We start from the raw sequence: 17378 nt of genomic DNA, 5'->3' as shown, positions 1-17378 counted from the left end.
AGAAAGTATTTATTTATCTGTGCAACTTAAAAAAAAAAAAAAAAAAAGTTAAATTAAAGCTGCAAGCAGCAATGAACGGGCCCTCGCACAGGTTCAGGCTGCAGTGGGGGAGGGGTGGGGGGGCTAATTCATGCTAACAAAAGGTCAAGTACTCAAAACCGCGTCCGATGACACCACGAGTCTTTATGTCCAACCATTCAAAAGTTATGGCAGAAAATAGGAACTATCAAATATGGACCAATCAGATGAAGGGGGGCGCACTTTTGGCATCTATCGTCGCCACGGTAACGCTTTTGACTGAGAAAAGTAATTTGCGTCGTCGCAGGATGGAGACGCACATTTTGATGTATAACACACCTGGGTGCACATTACTGTTCGGGCCGTATTAATTGCCGAAGGAATGGCATAAATTTCGCCAAAATGACACGATTAATTCAAAATGGCTGACTTCCTGTTCGGTTTCGGCCATGGCGCCAAGAGACTTTTCTTTAAGTTGCGACATGATACAGGTGTGTACCGATTTTCGTGCATGTACGTCAAACCGTATTGTGGGGCTTGAGGCACAAAGTTTTCTAAGGGGCGCTGTTGAGCCATTAGGCCACACCCATTAATGCAAACCATTAAATATAACATTTTTTGCCAGGCCTGGGTTGCATGCAAAATTTGGTGACTTTTAGTGCATGTTTAGGGGGGCAAAAAGGCTCTCATTTCGTTGGAAAAATAAAAACGAGGAAAAAAAAAAAATTCCTAACGATACAATAGGGCCTTCGCACTGTAAGTGCTTGGGCCCTAAAAAGTGAAAGGGATGTCTTTCTCCTTGTTAGAGAGTCACACTGTAGACTTGCTAAAGCAGCATCCCCCCTTAATTATAAAAAGTATTACACACCCAGTGAGACACAAATGTGACAGGAAATGCCTTGGTGGATGAGTAAAGCCTGTTTTCTGAGGGGGTGGGAAGGAGTCTTTAGAGCTTCCCTGGAAGTGCAAGAACTATGAAGCAATCACGTCAACACATGCATTCCCAGAAGACCCAACTATCACTCAACATGTTACTCATGCAGTGTTTGGTACAAGTGCTCTGCGAGATTAAAAGGTTTCGTTCCTAAACGTTCCTGTGTGATCTTACCGTCGGTGCAGCTGATGCTGCAGTCGCCTGTAGCAGACGAGCACATTTCTGTCAGGCATAAAAAGTAAACCTGGGTGGAAAAGGGAGATAAAACAATCTCAAAACACGGATACCGTTTCTAATCCACATATGAATGTGCTGGTGTGTTTGCTAGTTATGGGGGAGGTACCTTTGGGTCTTCCAGCAAGGAGGATCCTCCTTTAGACAGATAGGCTGAACTTTGCAAGGGAAGAGATGGAAAGTTGATGATTTTAATCCTCTGGGTGTGGGGAGAGTCTGGGGACGGAAGCAGCTCCGAGATGCCCTGTTTAGGACACCTGAACAACAGACTGATTTTAGTCCCCAAGAATCAACATGTTTCGTACTACAGCAGAAACATTACGAGAGAGTACAGATGACTGTACTCCTCGGGACGGCCGAGCCGCCTGTGTCAACATCAAACTACACTTCACAACTTCTAATGATCATGGAGCCTTCCAGTCTCGTCGGGACCATATCACAAGATCTTTATTCATGTAGGGGGACACTGCTGACTTTGTTTCCATTCATGTACACAAGAGTTAAGCTTGTTACTTGCTTCAGATTTTATGGGATCTGGTTTTGGTGGGTAACCCACCAAACGGACCAAAGAAATAACTGTTCCTGACAGTTAATGTCTTTAGATGATGATAAATAAGGCAGTGTGAGGAAAAGACTAACTCCACATCAATAGGGCACGTATTTGAGCTCAAATCACCTTCAGTAGCATTTTTTTTTTGTATACGGCAATGCTGTTTTTTCTTTTTTTTTCCCCCTTTTCTTCACTGAGTTCACAGACATTTTTCAAGTCTTATTCTTAATATCCCGGCACAGCACTGTCCTAATTTTACGTCGGCTTTAGCTACTAGACAGGAGTCACATTAGCCTCTACAAAAACTTGATCCAATAACTGCAGAGCAGTCAAAGTCCTGCAGCTGTAAGAGTCGTCGCCATCTCCGAGTGCTCGGCAGCTGGCAGGAGTAAAACACCTGGGTGTGCGTGTGATGGGAACATGTTCATTTTGGTCTCATCCAGAGAAACAATAACATGTGCAATAACCATATGTGCAATATCTGCCTGTCTACCTTACACACCTTCTACTTCTACCTGCTTTTTTTTGCACCGTTTCTTTTTTATTTTCAATGTACTGTATATACTGTTCATATTTTGTAATTATATATTTTTTTTACTTTTTACCCCTCCCCGGCATGTGTGTGTTAAGTGAACTGCTGCCAACAAAGTGAGTTTCCCCACTGAGGGAGAAAATAAAGGATTATCTTATCTTATACACACATTGCTCCAGACGTCTTGTGGTCAGTTTGGATGTACTTATATCATCCTAATCCATGCTGCCATGTTTCTAAGGGGGGAATGTTTTCAGACATCCCCCCTTTTCCCTGTAAACATCCATCTTGAATTATCATATTAAACGTTAGAGCTCCTGGACCTTTTAAAAATTCTCCAGGTATTAGAAGACTTGCTTGATAAATTATCGACAGCAACAGGTCTCTCAGAGAGTATTGCTGTTGCATTTCTTCCTAGATTCTCTGTAAACATGCCCCGCAATGTTTCAGTCCATCTGGTTCAAGCAGAACAATGTCACTAAAAAAGGTGTCAAACCTCTACCACTTCTGCATTTTAGTTTGGCTTTCGTTCTTTAATAGAAAGAAAAGGGAAGTGATACTATCCTTAGAAACGAGGAGCTCGTCTATAAACCAGGAACAGGGAGCTCTTACAACCAACGATAGAATAATCAGGTCAACTCTTGGTCTCTTGGTTTGATCGTACCCATCGTAGAAGAGAATCCAGCTGAGATACGGGGTGAGCGTGTAAGCCAGGCAGGAGTGGACCAGCAGCACGGAGTCGGGCTCAGACGGGTTGAGCAGGCTCAGCTCGGCGTAGACGGGCCTCTCCTGCACGTGACTGAGAGGCAGGTGAGCTTCAGGGTGGAAGCTGGAGAACGACTCATCTGCAAGGAAAACAACTCGTCTCAGTTATCAGTAGACTCACTTATAACTAGGACAACAACCGTGACGCCACAGTCAGAGACCATTGGGAAGAACAAGACACCAATAAAAAGCACCTGTTGAAAGTCTCAGCACCGTGACCGGAGCTGGAGTCGGCTGAGCGGGAATCAGGTGAGGCTGATCCATCAGGTGGAACATCACTTCACCTGGAGGGTCTGGATAGGAAATACATCCCACCAGCAACCTGCACGCAAACACGGATCACAGCAACGGTTTAGCGGCACAAATAAAGTAGAACGCCAGACTTCAACAAAAAAACCCAGGTCTTCCATGGTTTAGCCGACTCAGCACTACAAAGAAGTATAGTCATGATTTTGTTAATTAACTTTGCCGTCAGCCTCCACTGCTGCCTCTGTGGCAGTTACCCGTGTTTTCTGATTTAACTACAGGTAAATACCGCTCACATGATTTTTGCCAAATTCAGGGAAGAGGAGACATGAGGTAGTGATTGTATGGGGATTCAGCATAATGTATATAAAATGGTATATAGAATAATTATTATATTGTTTATGATACGATGTGTGTGTGTGTATATATATATATATATATATATATATATATATATATATATATATATATACACACACAGTATATATATATATATATATAATTGCTCTGCTAATAACAGGTATAATTTAGTAAAATAAAGCTTCCTGTTTTATTTTTTTCTTATTTTTACTTTCAAGCAAAATTGAAATAGAAATAAGGGGTAGGACCCAATAAGTTTTTTACTTCTTCCTACTCCTTTTCGGGCATGAATGTTTATTTCCCTTTGATTTTGTTAAATGACTGTTTATTTGTATTCTTTTTTGTTTTGTGAAAAAAAAATTTTTTTGTATGCTCGAAATAAAGATTTCAATTCAATAAATGCCACCAGCTCTCAGGGTGAAAGGACACAAGGACTTATCAAGTACAAGCGGAAGAGACAGGAACTATAGCTGCAAACTGGCGTTTGCTTTTCAGAAACGAGAAATTCTCCAGAGACTAACTCCAAAAAGGACAAAACTGTGGCCGATACCCAAAGCTCAGGTATCAAATCAAACCTTACTACTGGCATGTGTAAATTGCAGCTGACATTCATGTTGATATCCTGTCAACATCCACCGAGTGTTTCAGTCCAACATAAATCAGGTCTGTTTCATCAGATCATTGTTGCTACTGAACTTCCAAGTGTACAAGTGGTACAATATGATTACTTTTAAGTGACACTGAATTTCAAAGTTTAAAGAAAAAAAAAAAAAAGGGTCATCTCCAATTATCAACAGAACAGGGATCCACTTTCTGTTCACGTTTCTATAAAAAAAAAAAGAAAATAAAGAGGAAACTCGTACAAAGAAAGAATGATAGACTTCCCTTTTATCCTGTCGTCTCCGTGTGAACAAACCCATCATAAAGAATTTAACAGATACTGAAAAACTGATTTTGAAAGAAAGCGCGATCCTATTGATTAAACTTCTGCTGTGGTTTACTCTTATCTTTAACCAGAAAGGATCATTTTTACAGTTTAAAACAAACAAAAGGTCCTGCTCAAGGTGGGCAGCAGGAATGAATGAAAAACAAATGCTACTGATTAGGTGAGAGTCTAATTTTCCCAAAACACGAGACCTCAGTGAAAAGTGAATGCAGCTCCAGGTGAAAGTAAAGGTTGTGATGGTACACAAGTGGAGCAAAATAATCCCAGAAAATGAACGCTTGCTGGAATCAAAGCTGAAACTGATCAAACTAAATTAGACTTTTTATTGTCCACTCTACATCCTACAGCTGGAAGCAGATCAGATCATCATCCAGCCTAAAATATTAGAGAGTGTCTTAAAGTTATTTGTAATGTTTTTATTCCCCAGCCAACAAGAACAACAACAAAGAAGGCAGAAATAGTCAGTGTTGTGCAAGTTCAGACTTCTCATGAACTAGTTCAAAGTTCAGTTCACATAGTTTAAAAATGAACAGTTCACCATTTTCATTTTGAACTAGTTCAAATTCAGTTAATTTCAATATTTTTAGGTGAGAAGTACAAATGAAACTCCCCCCTATCCTAAACTTGTCACTATATACCAGTGATCTTCAGCCCTGGTCCTCAGGACCCTGTCCTGCATGTTTTAGATATTTCCTGCTTCAGCACCCTGATAAAAATTACTGTCATTAACAGACTTGTGCAGACCTGGATGACAAACTGATGACGAACCATTAATTAGAATCAGGTTTGATGATGCAAGGACACATCTAAAACATGCAGGACAGGGTTGAAGACCACTAATGTATACTATCATGTATTGTCCTAGTGGCTTTTCAACTTTACTCAGGCTGTAAATCTCCAACATTGTAGTCCATTATCAGTGTGTCTACCTGTTGCTGTGAAATCAACCCCCTGAAGGAGCAGCAGTGACTGCGGTCGTTCGGGGCTGTTGGGTCTTCTTGGTCTTTCTGGGAAATTTTTTGATTGTCAAGGACTTGCAGATATTTTCTCCCACTGGACAGATGCTTTAACTCCACATGACGTTTCAAATTTGAAGTTGACGAGGCAGAAATTTGGACTTGTTTTCTCAGCGCAGGTGGACATCATTTGCACAGAAAGGTTAGATTTCTACTGTCGGACTCTTTGGGAGACGATGTGTAAAATTCCAGCAGATAATGATAAGCGGATCATCATCTGACGGCTTGCTGACGCTGCGTCTGCAACGTCTCTCTTCACCTGTCAAGCCTGAATTATGGTTCCGCGTTAAATCGACAGCGTAGCCTACGGCGTAGAGTACGCGGCGACGTGCACCATACGGTACGTGCGCCGCGTACCCTACACTATAGGCTACGCGTTGGTGTAATGCGGAACCATAAATCAGCCTTCATTCGTAAAGACTGCACCGGGCTCGTCGAGTATTTTAAATGTGCGGGCTGCTCGCTGGTGAAATGAGAATGATTATTCCGTAATAATTGGACCTAAACAGTGAAGCTGAAACTCACATAATCTGAACAGTTCAAATTCCAGTTCATGATCTGCAGAATGCTCAATATAAAAGTACTTGGACAACGTACCTGACAGGAGAGTTGTTATGTGCAGAACCGCGGCGTGTGTCTGACTGCAGACCGTCAACCTCCAGGAGATGAACCACCGTCTGACCAAACACCTACGATGCAGCAGAACACATTTCACACAAGCACCAGTCCTGTGCCACCTCTGTAATCATGCAGCAATCAATCATGCAGCAATCATGCAGGAGGGAGGTCAAATGCCAAATCATCGTTACACACACACAGTCTGACACCCGGGTCGGACTTCACTGGGGCGCTTGTGCGTCGGCAGATGCAGCGTGCCTTACGCGTTTGCTCACTCCACAGCCGTCCAGGGGCACGATGTAGACGTCAGGACCCGAGGACAGCTTCTGCAGCGTGCAGGACACGTTACTGCTCTCAGATGAAGGAACCGGACTGACCAGTTTGGGCTCTACCACGGAGTCGGGCAGCCCAAAGACCAAATACTGTCCCGCGGTGCCGTCTGCCCAGAGAAACAAAGCTCCCTTCAGAATGTCGTTGCTTTGATCTCAACCACAGTCGTTTAATAGACACAAAACTAGCAGCTAAAACTGCTGGCTGAAGGCCTCTAGTGTGGACAAAAGCTCTTCAGATCAACGCCAGTGTTTACTCGAGTGATTCAGTGCCGTGTAAACAGGATTCCTGTCAGCAGAGCCTCACCCCGAACCGCATGTGAGCAGCAGCCCAAGTGGTTAGTGCAGTCTACGTCTGACACGGGTCCAAAGCCGCTGGGCAGAGCACCAGGAGTGGGTGGATTCGCCTTGACCTCATCTGTTTGCAAAGAGGGAACAAGGAAATGAAAGTTAGACGGAAAACTTTCTCTTATCGTATCAGAAGATGGTGATCAGGCAGTATGCGGAACACTTCCTGGTCTTTGGAGATCCACTGCTCTGGACGTTTCCCTGCTGCAACACACCAGGGGCCAGATTCACCAATATGTTCTTAGGAACGATCTTAAGAAATGTCTTAAGATCTAAAATTAGGAAGTTCATAAGAAAGTTCTTAAGTGCAATTCCTCAATATTTTCTTAAGAACCGTCTTAGGAACTGTCATTTCTTACGAATTTCTTATTTTTCCTACTTAAAAGGAACCCTGGCTATTAAGACATGTAGGCCTTAAAAGATAAATGTTGGTATCAATTATAACAATGTGATATAAAAAACCTTTTTGATGTCTTCGTTTTTATAAAATTTGAAAATATAATTTAACTCGTAGGTCGCCATTGTTGTTTACATTCTGGGTAGTGACGTCAGATGGTGGCTCCTGCTGGCCCCCGTACACTGTTCTGACACCCAGAAACAGATGAAAACACACCTAAACAGGTGACGGCGCACCAGAAACACAGATCAAAACACAGCTAAACATTAAGGTGACGGCACACCTACAAAAAAGTAAAAAAAAAAAAAAAAAAAAAAAATACATACAGCAATCAGATAGACTAACCGACCACACGTTTCAACTAGCAGATAGCCGATGCTACAATAAAAACCCCAGCCAGATCTGGTGTCATTAAATCAAATAAAGATGTTCTTGCCTATTTGAAGCGAAGTCTGCGCCTCCCGTTTCGTCAAAGTCCCGGGCCAGTCCCCTCAGCCTCTGGTCTGTCATCACCCAGCACCGAAGCCGGTTTTAGGGGGCGGCAGGGGTGGGCTATGCCCACCCAAACGTGCATATTGCCCACCGGCGTCTCCATCCCTGCGGCGGCGAGAGCGGAGAGCGGATGGCGGTGCGCTGCAGGCTCTAAAGCCCCGGCTACGCAGGAGCCTACGCCGTAGGCTACGCCGTAGGCTACGCCGGAGCCTACGCCGTCTACGCAGGAGCCTAATGCACTGGTAAGATGCGCACGACTTTGATCATTTTTGCAGATCTCCCGTGCATCACAGAACTTTGATCCAGTTTGCCTGAACCGAGACATCTTATGGGCTCCCTCGTCAGCCTCCACGGCCGGGACAGTGCTGCTCATCTATGTTTTAGATACCTGTCCCAGTTAAACTAACGAGGCTTATCTTCCCAGAGCCACCGGTGTACGTCATCGCCCCCAGAATGCATTGCGCAGGTAAAACATGGCGCCTCCCGCAGGTCAAAATATGTGATAAACATTGTAGATTTTTAAAGCAATTAGATTATTTTATGTGTTTCTAACAACATATTTTAGTATAAGATAACAATTGTGGCTAATTAGGGACTACATGTCTTAATAGCCAGGGTTCCTTTTAAGAACTTCTTAAAATATGTCATTGCATTGCACGCGCCAACAAACATTTATACAGGTAGTTTGCGTCTTAACCGTCAGTCACTCACTAAACATGGAGAAGGAGAAAAAGAAATGCAGGAACTTTTCAAGGTTATGGTGGATGAGATTAATGTGCGAAAAAAAAAAAAAAAAAAAAAAAATACTATTGGGGAAAATTAATAATAATTAACTACCACGCTAACAGACAGTTAACAGGCTCTTTGTGTATCTAATTACAAAGTATATCCTCAAACTATGACCTACTAGTCTAAAATGTGTTGAAAAAGGTGATATTAGAGGCTTACCTTTTCACAGAAGAAATTTTAAGACAGGTCAAGGTTGTCTTAAAGTTAAGAAAAAAAGTCAAGAACAAATTTGAGAACTTTTATTTCAAGAATACCATTTATTCTTAAGTTTTTTCTTAAGAAGAAAGTTAAGAAAATACCAACTTTTTTGGAGAATATGACTTCTTCTCTTTTTTCTTCTTAAGACTGAACTTAAGAAAAAAATTACACTTAAGATTTTTTTTTTTCTTAAGAATGTTTTGTGAATCCGGCCCCAGATTTTTCTGAATCTGGTGTGTTGGTGAAGATAAACGTCTAAAAACCAGAAAGGACGTGGCTGAGGAATATGAACACTGAAGCACGTGTTGCTTGTTTTAACTTCAGCTTACCAGGACGGTCCGCCCTCTTGTGGTGACCTGAAGTCATAACCGTCACCATACCGGAGACATTCAAATAAATAAATAGAAATGAAGCATAGATACCTCTCATTTCATTATGCCTCTTCTCTTTGGCATCATATCCAGCGTGTAGGCTGGACGGCCCGTGAAGATGTGTCTGCGGAGCGTAGTAGGAGTACAAACCAGAGAGCGGGCTGTGAGGAGCCAGCGGGGCGCTGGGGTATCCCGCCCCCGAGACCCGACCAAACCACTGCATCCCACCAGAGTTCCAGTTGGAAGGAGACTGAGATTCAGATTTGGTCGGCGTTTTATCAAATCCTTTACCAGGTGGAGGACGCTGCTGCTGCTGACCGTCTTTGACCACTTTAGACTGGTGGTGGTAGTAGTACGGATGCAGCAGTCTGCTCTTCAGAGACATGGAGTCTGAGGACGGAGTAGTGGACTGATGTTTGTCATGTGCAGGTGCCTGACGCACGGGGCTCTGCGTTTCTGATGAGGTCGGTAACAGACGGCCGTCTGTGCCTAGCACGCGTTCAGGTTTGTAATACATCATATAGTAGCCGTAATAAGGGTGGTAGTAGTACTGGTAAGGGTTCCCGTCATAAATGGCTCCTGGAGAGAAGAGAGAGGGTGTGGGAGGGGGAAGCGCTGCAGGGTTTGGCCTCCGAGGGTAAACCTGGAAGACGGGCGGCGCTCCTGCAGGCGTCACAGATGAAGAACGTCTCTTAATCTCATCCAGCTTTGACAAAATGACAGGTTTGGGTTCATTTATATGGAGATTCACACCGTGTTTGTGGGATGACGGAGGAGGCGCGTGAACCTGGGTCAAATTAGCTTTTTCAGTCAAGCCGGCGTGTAGAAGTCCCAGTCTCTTAGCTTCACCTCTTGCAATATGAGGATAGTAATAATAGTAGTAGTACAGGTATGGCAAAAGCTCTGAGGGGGGCGGGGAGTTCAGAGCTGAGACTGTGTGATGAAGTTTAGGATTGGTTAGGAAGGTGTAAGGATAGGCAGTGGTTTTAGGAGGAGAAGTCTGCTCTGAATCAGCTTTATGACCTCTAAACTGCTGGACATCTGAAGGTATTGATGGAAATTCATTGTGGTTATAGGTTGACCACAGTAACTCAGAAATCCCTGGATCGAGGTCTTTAGCAGGGCCCGGCAGGGGGATCTTAGGGTGGTGGTAGTAATGGTAAAACGGACTAAAATCATGGCTTGTAGGCTGAGAGTGAGGACTTTCCACCTGAACTGGGAAGCCCTTCGTCGTGGCCTTGTGCTTCTCAAAGATGGAGGCAGGAACATCTTGATGTTGTCTTTTATCTGGATAAACCCGACTCAAGTCCCCCGCTGGATCCGTCAATGAAAGAGTTATGCGGCCTTTTAAATATTCATGTTTAAGGTCCTGAGTTGGCTGGGGACCAACAGAAGGAAGATCTTGTAGACTCAATGTTTCCTCAGGATCTGAAGCTGGTTGTGTGGGAGGGTTGTACAAGTCCCACTCGACAGGATGAGCGGAGCTGTGCTCAAACGTAGGGTGGGGGTAGTAGGGTGGGGCCAGGTAGAACGGGGGAATCCAGGGTAAAGGCGTCAGGGATCCAGTCTCGGGTTGTGTTGACGTCCCGGCCACATCAGGGGGACCGTCAGCCAGTGGGGGATAGACAATAGGGACTTCTTCAGCGGCGGAGATGGGGCAGGCCAACGTGTAGATCCTCCTTCCTATTTCAAGAGAAAGGATGTATTTTCCATCCTGGAAAAAAAAAAAAAGAAAAAAAAAAATGTTATTACATGCTTAAAAAAAAAAAAAATCTCTAATATACAGGACTGTCTCAGAAAATTGTGATAAAGTACTTTATTTTCTGTAATGCAATAAAAAAAAAAACAAATGTCATACATTCTGGATTCATTACAAATCAACTGAAATATTGCAAGCCTTTTATTATTTTAATATTGCTGATTATGGCTTACAGTTTAAGATTAAGATTCACAGAATATTCTAATTTTTTGAGATAGGATATTTGAGTTTTCTTAAGCTTTAAGCCATGATCAGCAATATTAAAATAATAAAAGGCTTTCAATATTTCAGTTGATTTGTAATGAATCCAGAATGTATGACATTTTTGTTTTTGTAATTGCATTACAGAAAATCACAATATTCTAATTTTCTGAGACAGTCCTGTACAAACATACAAACATACATACATATATACTAAAACTAGTAAACACTAATAATTTTGAGCAGGATTGAAAGTCACCTTTACTGAGATGCCACAAGTAATATACGGGACAGCGATTACAATCTGCTCATCGTGTTTGTCCACAGTGTAGTCACACTGCTCAGCCAGCGTCACCAGAGGGGTCCACTCTCCTCCCACTGGGGTGCAATTCAGTTTTTAGGAGGAGGAAGAAAAAGAAAAAAAAAGGTCTGATCTCATTTGACTTCAAGTATGGAAGGTAAAGAAATAGTGTTTTCTCTTAAATGGTAACGTACCATTTATCCTGGGCTCCTCTGTGACGGACTCCCCCTGTACTCTGACAGTCATGCCGAACGGGGAGCAGCAGAGGGAGGATTTCACGCCCTCCAGCGGCTCCATCTGAGAGACGGGACAGGTCACCTTGACCCGAGTCCCCCTCCACAGCAGAGGCAGCACATACCAGTCATCCTGCACACACATTTCAACATCACGCACACAACACTACTCCTGCCTTTTTAATGGAGAAACCAGAAGCTTTTAACATGAGTCAACCATCTGTGAAAAACTCCCCCAACTATCCTGTCTGAACTGCACGCAACTGTGGCAAATCTTTTCATTTTAAACGCATGAGTCATGTGACCACACTTACAAAATCAAGAGCCCAGAAGGCATGCGGACAAACTGTTCTGATACTCAAAAACAAAACACTTAAAGGGGGCCTATTATGAAAAACACATTTTTTCTTGCTTTAACATATATAAAGTGGTCTCCCCTCAGCCTGTCAACTCAGAGAAGGAGGAAAGCAACCAAATTCTGCAGTGTCTGTACAGCCGCCCGGATGAACCGTCCAGTGTGATGTGGCTTCTACGAGCCGTTCAGATTCTGCGTATTTTTGTTACGTAACCAAAATACAAACCACGCCCACAACTATAAAACCGTGTAACTGCATTGAGAGCATCCGACTATCACGTCGCACTGCGTGACATCGGACACTCTCTGTCCATCTCCCTCCAGCAGCTGCCACTTTATTGAGGTTTTTTTAGTGAAATGAGGAATCATAGAGATAACTTCTCATTTCAACTAACTGGATCAGCCGTTCCTCATCCGTGACTGTTTCCTACAGCGCTTTCAACCGGCTTTCAACGCGAGCAGCAGGAAACGGCCAGTTAGGACAGTCCAATAGAAAATAAAGCAATGGAATTGATTTTGTCGCTGATGCTCACTTGCATCGCATGCAGTTATGACACGGTGTTAGGACACGGTAACTCCGCCGGCCAGAGCTTCCACCATTTTTTCGTAGCGGTGTATCGCGTCATTCAGGCAGCCAATCAGCAAAGAGCCTCATTATCATAGCCCCGCCCACTCAGAATCCCCCACATAGAGAAGGTGGTTAGAGAATGGGAAGATAAAGCGTTGGCTCAGAGGCTGAATTTCTAATTTATTTTGCAAAAACAATCAAAAGCTTGTTTTTAAGACGTTCAAGGCCTGTTTGAAATAGGGATTGTAGCAGGGTGGATGCTACGGGGCCCGACCGAAGGATGGAGAGGACACGGAGTTTCGTGCAGACCCTTCTTTATTTAATCCAGTTTCACCCAACACGCCTGTTTCCCATCCACCTGAGTGGCTGCAGCTACTCCACTCTGCCACACACCCCCAACGACAAACTCGAGCCGGGGTCCGTCCGGCCGAGCATACTCCCCCCCCCCGCCCCCTCGGAGCGGGAGAGGAACGCTCGGAGGGGGGTCGTCCCCGGCGTCGGCCTGAGCAGTGGAACGGTCGGGGTGGTCGCCCCCAGCGTTGGCCCCACCAGCACAACGGTCGGGGGGGGCGACCCCGGCGTCGGCCCGGTCGCCGTGGACGACGCTCTCCTGGCCGGGCCCGTGGTGGCCTCGGGCCACACGGTGCGCCCCGGACCGCCTCCTCTGTGGCGTAATACTGCGCCAGCTGCCGGTCCGCCTCCGGGACCGCCGCCTCCTCCGCAACGCAGCCCTGCTCTGGCTGGTGGTCCACCTCCGTCCCCGCCGTCGCTGATGGCGGCTGCGCCTCCGCCTCCCCAGCCAACTCCGCCTCCGTCTCCCCCTCCGTCTCCGCCGCTGACTCCATCCCCGGAGCCGTCGCCTGGCAGCCCGCAGCTTCTGCCTCACGGCCTCTCAGCTGCGGCGCCACCAGCGCTGCCGCGGCGAACCTCAGACGGGGTGCAGGGATGGGTCGCTCCGCGGGTCCCGCCGCCTCGGGAGCCGTCGTTTGGCGGCCCGCAGCTTCTGCCTCCCGGCCTCTCGGCTGCGGCGCCGCCAGCTCCTCCCGCGTTGCTGCGGCGGCCCTCAGACGGGGTGCAGGGGCGGTGGGTCGCCCCGCGGCCACCAGGGCTTCTATGGCGGCCAGCTGCCGCTCGCCCTGGTCCCGGAAGGCGGCCGCCATGCCCGCCATGGCCCGGGCGAGCGTGTCCAGGGCCCGCTCCGTGCCTCTCTCGTCCATTCTTCGGGCCCCACGTTGGGTGCCAGATGTAGCAGGGTGGATGCTACGGGGCCCGACCGAAGGATGGAGAGGACACGGAGTTTCGTGCAGACCCTTCTTTATTTAATCCAGTTTCACCCAACACGTGCAGAAACACACACAGCTCCTCAGCAGCAGCTTCACAGTCTCCCACCTCCCCAGCTGCAGTCTCCCAGTCCTTATCAAGGCTGGCAGGCTGATGGGACACACCTGTTTCCCATCCACCTGAGTGGCTGCAGCTACTCCACTCTGCCACAGGGATTAAATGCCATAATAAGTCCCCTTTAAACTAAACTGAGGTTGGATGCGACTGCGTGTGAATCACACCTCGTGACTGATATGGCAGGCGTCGTACTGAGCCATCAGACTGAGGTCTCGCCACGAGGTCTGGACTTCATAGCCACACTGTGATGGCAGCTGGAACAGGGACAACGACGACTCGTTAGCTGGAACACAAACAAATGTTAACTTTAAAAATTAAAGAATATCGCTTGTATCCAATATCTTGTTTTGAACCAATGCTGCGGGTCATGCAGTACGGCCTACACTGTGCTAATAAAAGCCTTAACCACCAAGTGACTTTTTGATGCCAAATTAATATTTAGTGATGAAAGAACACCTACTGTTAAAGCAGCCGTTAAAGATCAATAAACATACTCCAGGCAACAGTATTATGATATAATACAGAAACTATTTGCATGCAAAAGCGCATGTTTGCAGCTGGGCTGGTGTGGACAATATACTTCAAATATGAGATGCACAATGACCAGTTGTAACACCTCATGTTTTAATTCATGCAGATTTGTGCCAGATTTCTGTATCCAGGAAACAACTGCAAAATTTGCAGAATGCCAAAAGCACTCAGCTGGTTGCGATCATCATGGAAACATTTCATTATGCGACTAACCCATACCACATATACTGCGTTGGGAAACTAACATGAGGATGATAAGTTTATCAAACCAGCAAATGTTTTGACAACAAAGAAAGAGCTCAAACATGCAGCTATGCAAAACAGTTTCTACAAAGACTGGATGCAGAGTCACACTTTTTAGCACAGAAGAGAAATCATCTCATGCAGGCAGAGCTTAATAACGGCAGGAAGTTTCAAACGGAGGAAAACAGCTTCATGTGACTAGATAAGGTTCTGCAAGCTTCCCAGAAAAACACCGGTTCAAGTAACGGACATGATACACAATAGATCTGACCGAACCAGAGGGTACAGAGGAGACCTTGGTATAAAAAGGGCTAAAAAAAAGATACAGACAATAAAGAAAACATCCTTTACATGTACTATATCCCATAATGCAATGGGGTAAAGCGACACCTATCACAGCCGATGTGCAACCAACATACACATTATGATGCTGCACAGCCCCTTTTTTGGTGTCTTATTACAACCCTAATTCAAAAGAGTGGGGGGGGGCTGGGAAATGTAAATTAAATATAATGCAGTAACTTGCAAATTCAAATCCATATTTTATTCCCTAAAGAAGATAAAAAAAACAGATGCTGAAATATTATTGAACTCTTCTCATTTTGCGTTTACTGAGTTTTATATCCAACATCCGGTAGTTGATCTGAGCGGAGTTACGTTCGTGACAAGCAGAAAGCACAAAGCAGCCTTTGTTCACTTCATCTACACTCACACAGTAACTGGTTCATAAGTAGGAGGGAGTCTAGCCGCTACACAATTTGTGTGGAATGACATTTGAGTTGTTGTGAGAAAGTTAAGAGAGCGATTTATTCGGACATTGCTACTGGTCCTTTGGGCTCAAGTTAAATCAGTTTAGCTGTATATTCTGGTTGAACTCAAAAACGCTTTGGTTCACATCTTTTTGCTCCAGAACCAAAGGTTATCTAGTAATAGACCCGAGGTTGATTTAACTCCAGTTTTTATAATTGCCACTTAATAGTAAAGCAGGCAGTTAAAAAGAAGAGCAATTATGAATATTAATAAGTCAATTTTAATGTGAAACGAGCTTGGAGGAGGCTTGCTGGAAGAGTTATGACCTCGGATGCACAGGCCCATCCTGTCCAGGGAGTTTAATAGGACCTCCGACATTAAAGTGCAATAACACATGAAGACTAAATTATTTACGTCTCATCCATATTTTCATTGTCTCGATGCCCATTTCCAGATTTCTACTTGCATCCTTCATTAGCATCTCAATAAAACAGGATCAAAGATTGAAATGAAAGGTTCATCTCCAAAGTCAAAAACGCGTGGCAAAGATGGGAAGGATCAATGTGAAAGGCCCAGCCTCACCTCGGTCCAGCAGTAGCTGCACAGCTCGTCTCCTCCGGACGGTGAGAGTCATGGAGTTTTCGCCACACTCCACCGCAGGCTGCAGCTTCTGCCAGCTCTCCTCGGAGCCGCTAGGCCGGTCACCTCTGACCTTTGCCCGGCCTGCACAAAAAATATTATACAGCCTTTTTTTTTTTTTTGTTTATGATTTGTAAAACAGCTCCACCTCTAGAAGTTCTGCACGATTTCATTTCAGCCCACGAGCAACTGATCCACCATCTCTGCAAGAGTCAAAGATCCGTGAAAAGTTAAACACTGAAAACAGTCCTGTTTGCTTTCCTGTCCAGTAAATCATCTCACGGCCCATTAACTTTTTCTGGTGTCCGTTTATACCTTCATATGTAAAATACATTAACCCAGGTCATCCCTCCAGCGGTTACACACAGATGCCTCACTATTCAGATACAAAACATTTTATGCAATTGCATCTAAATAACTAAACACAAGTACTTTTATTTAAGCTGACTTTTCACTGGATGATTGTCAGCTCTGTTCACTGGTGGTTAAATCCGTTCATATTGCTGGGCCTCAAAGGAGATACAGGCATCTGTAAAAGATGTTTACTCTAAATTCTCCTACGTTTTCACTAGTTTACAATGGTGCGTTCAGGTACTGTCAGGATTAAGCAGTTGCGTGCGCCGTCAGCGCCTCCGGGTGGAGTTTAGGCAGCTTACCTGCACCAGCAGAGTCGGACTGAAAACCTAGATGTGGGAGTTTTGGGTCAAGATGACCAGGAATGTAAAACCTGCCGCGGAAAACTAGTTTGATGACCCCTTTGCTGCAGTTTCCACTCTGAAGAGAACTGAACAGCGTCTCTCCCGCCGCATGTCTCCTCATGTATCTGTTTCCGTAACTTTTATCACCGGTTGAAGATACAATTGTGGGTTTAAGTTCTGGCTCCTTTCCGGAGGTGTTGCTGGTCGTCTGGGTCCCGTTTTCGAGGTTGCCTGAGTGCAGCTGCGCGCTCCCGCGGACCCCCCCACCGTCGCCGCGGAGGCCGGGGAGAGGCGTCGTTAGTGCGGGGAGAGCAGCGGGATCACCCCGGCCCCCCGTACTGCACAACATCATGCTTGTGAGGGTGAACACGAGCTGGACCCCGAAGCAGGGTGCTTTTAGTTTCAAATGCATTTTCAATAAGAGTTTTTCTCTGTGCGCCAAAACACTGGGAGCGACTGACGAACGCCACTATTTTTTGTAGACTTGCCGCCTACACACCTGCTCACTAATTGATCTTAATTAGTTAGAGCTCGTGCTCTGCGAGGGTATTAATGTGAC

At 45.2% G+C, this 17378-nt stretch overlaps 1 protein-coding gene across 1 annotated transcript; it reads right to left on the bottom strand.

Moving 5' to 3' along the window:
• Window positions 1-947: 947 nt before the first annotated feature.
• On the bottom strand, window positions 948-15827 carry LOC133421568 (uncharacterized). The gene is made up of 14 exons (XM_061711222.1): window positions 15809-15827; window positions 14123-14241; window positions 13033-13224; window positions 11599-11770; window positions 11363-11481; window positions 9195-10857; window positions 6856-6966; window positions 6483-6658; window positions 6199-6290; window positions 3228-3355; window positions 2933-3113; window positions 1296-1443; window positions 1127-1196; window positions 948-975 (listed from the first exon to the last, which is right to left on the bottom strand). The coding sequence occupies exons 1-14, from the start codon at window positions 15825-15827 to the stop codon at window positions 965-967; spliced, it is 3201 nt and encodes a 1066-aa protein (XP_061567206.1). The 3' UTR covers window positions 948-964.
• Between the last annotated feature and the right edge of the window lie 1551 nt (window positions 15828-17378).

The sequence above is a fragment of the Cololabis saira genome, chromosome 21 (genome assembly GCF_033807715.1).
Source record: "Cololabis saira isolate AMF1-May2022 chromosome 21, fColSai1.1, whole genome shotgun sequence".
NCBI lineage: Eukaryota > Metazoa > Chordata > Actinopteri > Beloniformes > Belonidae > Cololabis > Cololabis saira.
The sequence above is the reverse complement of the archived record's forward strand: the minus strand, read 5'-3'. Positions and strand labels throughout refer to the sequence as shown.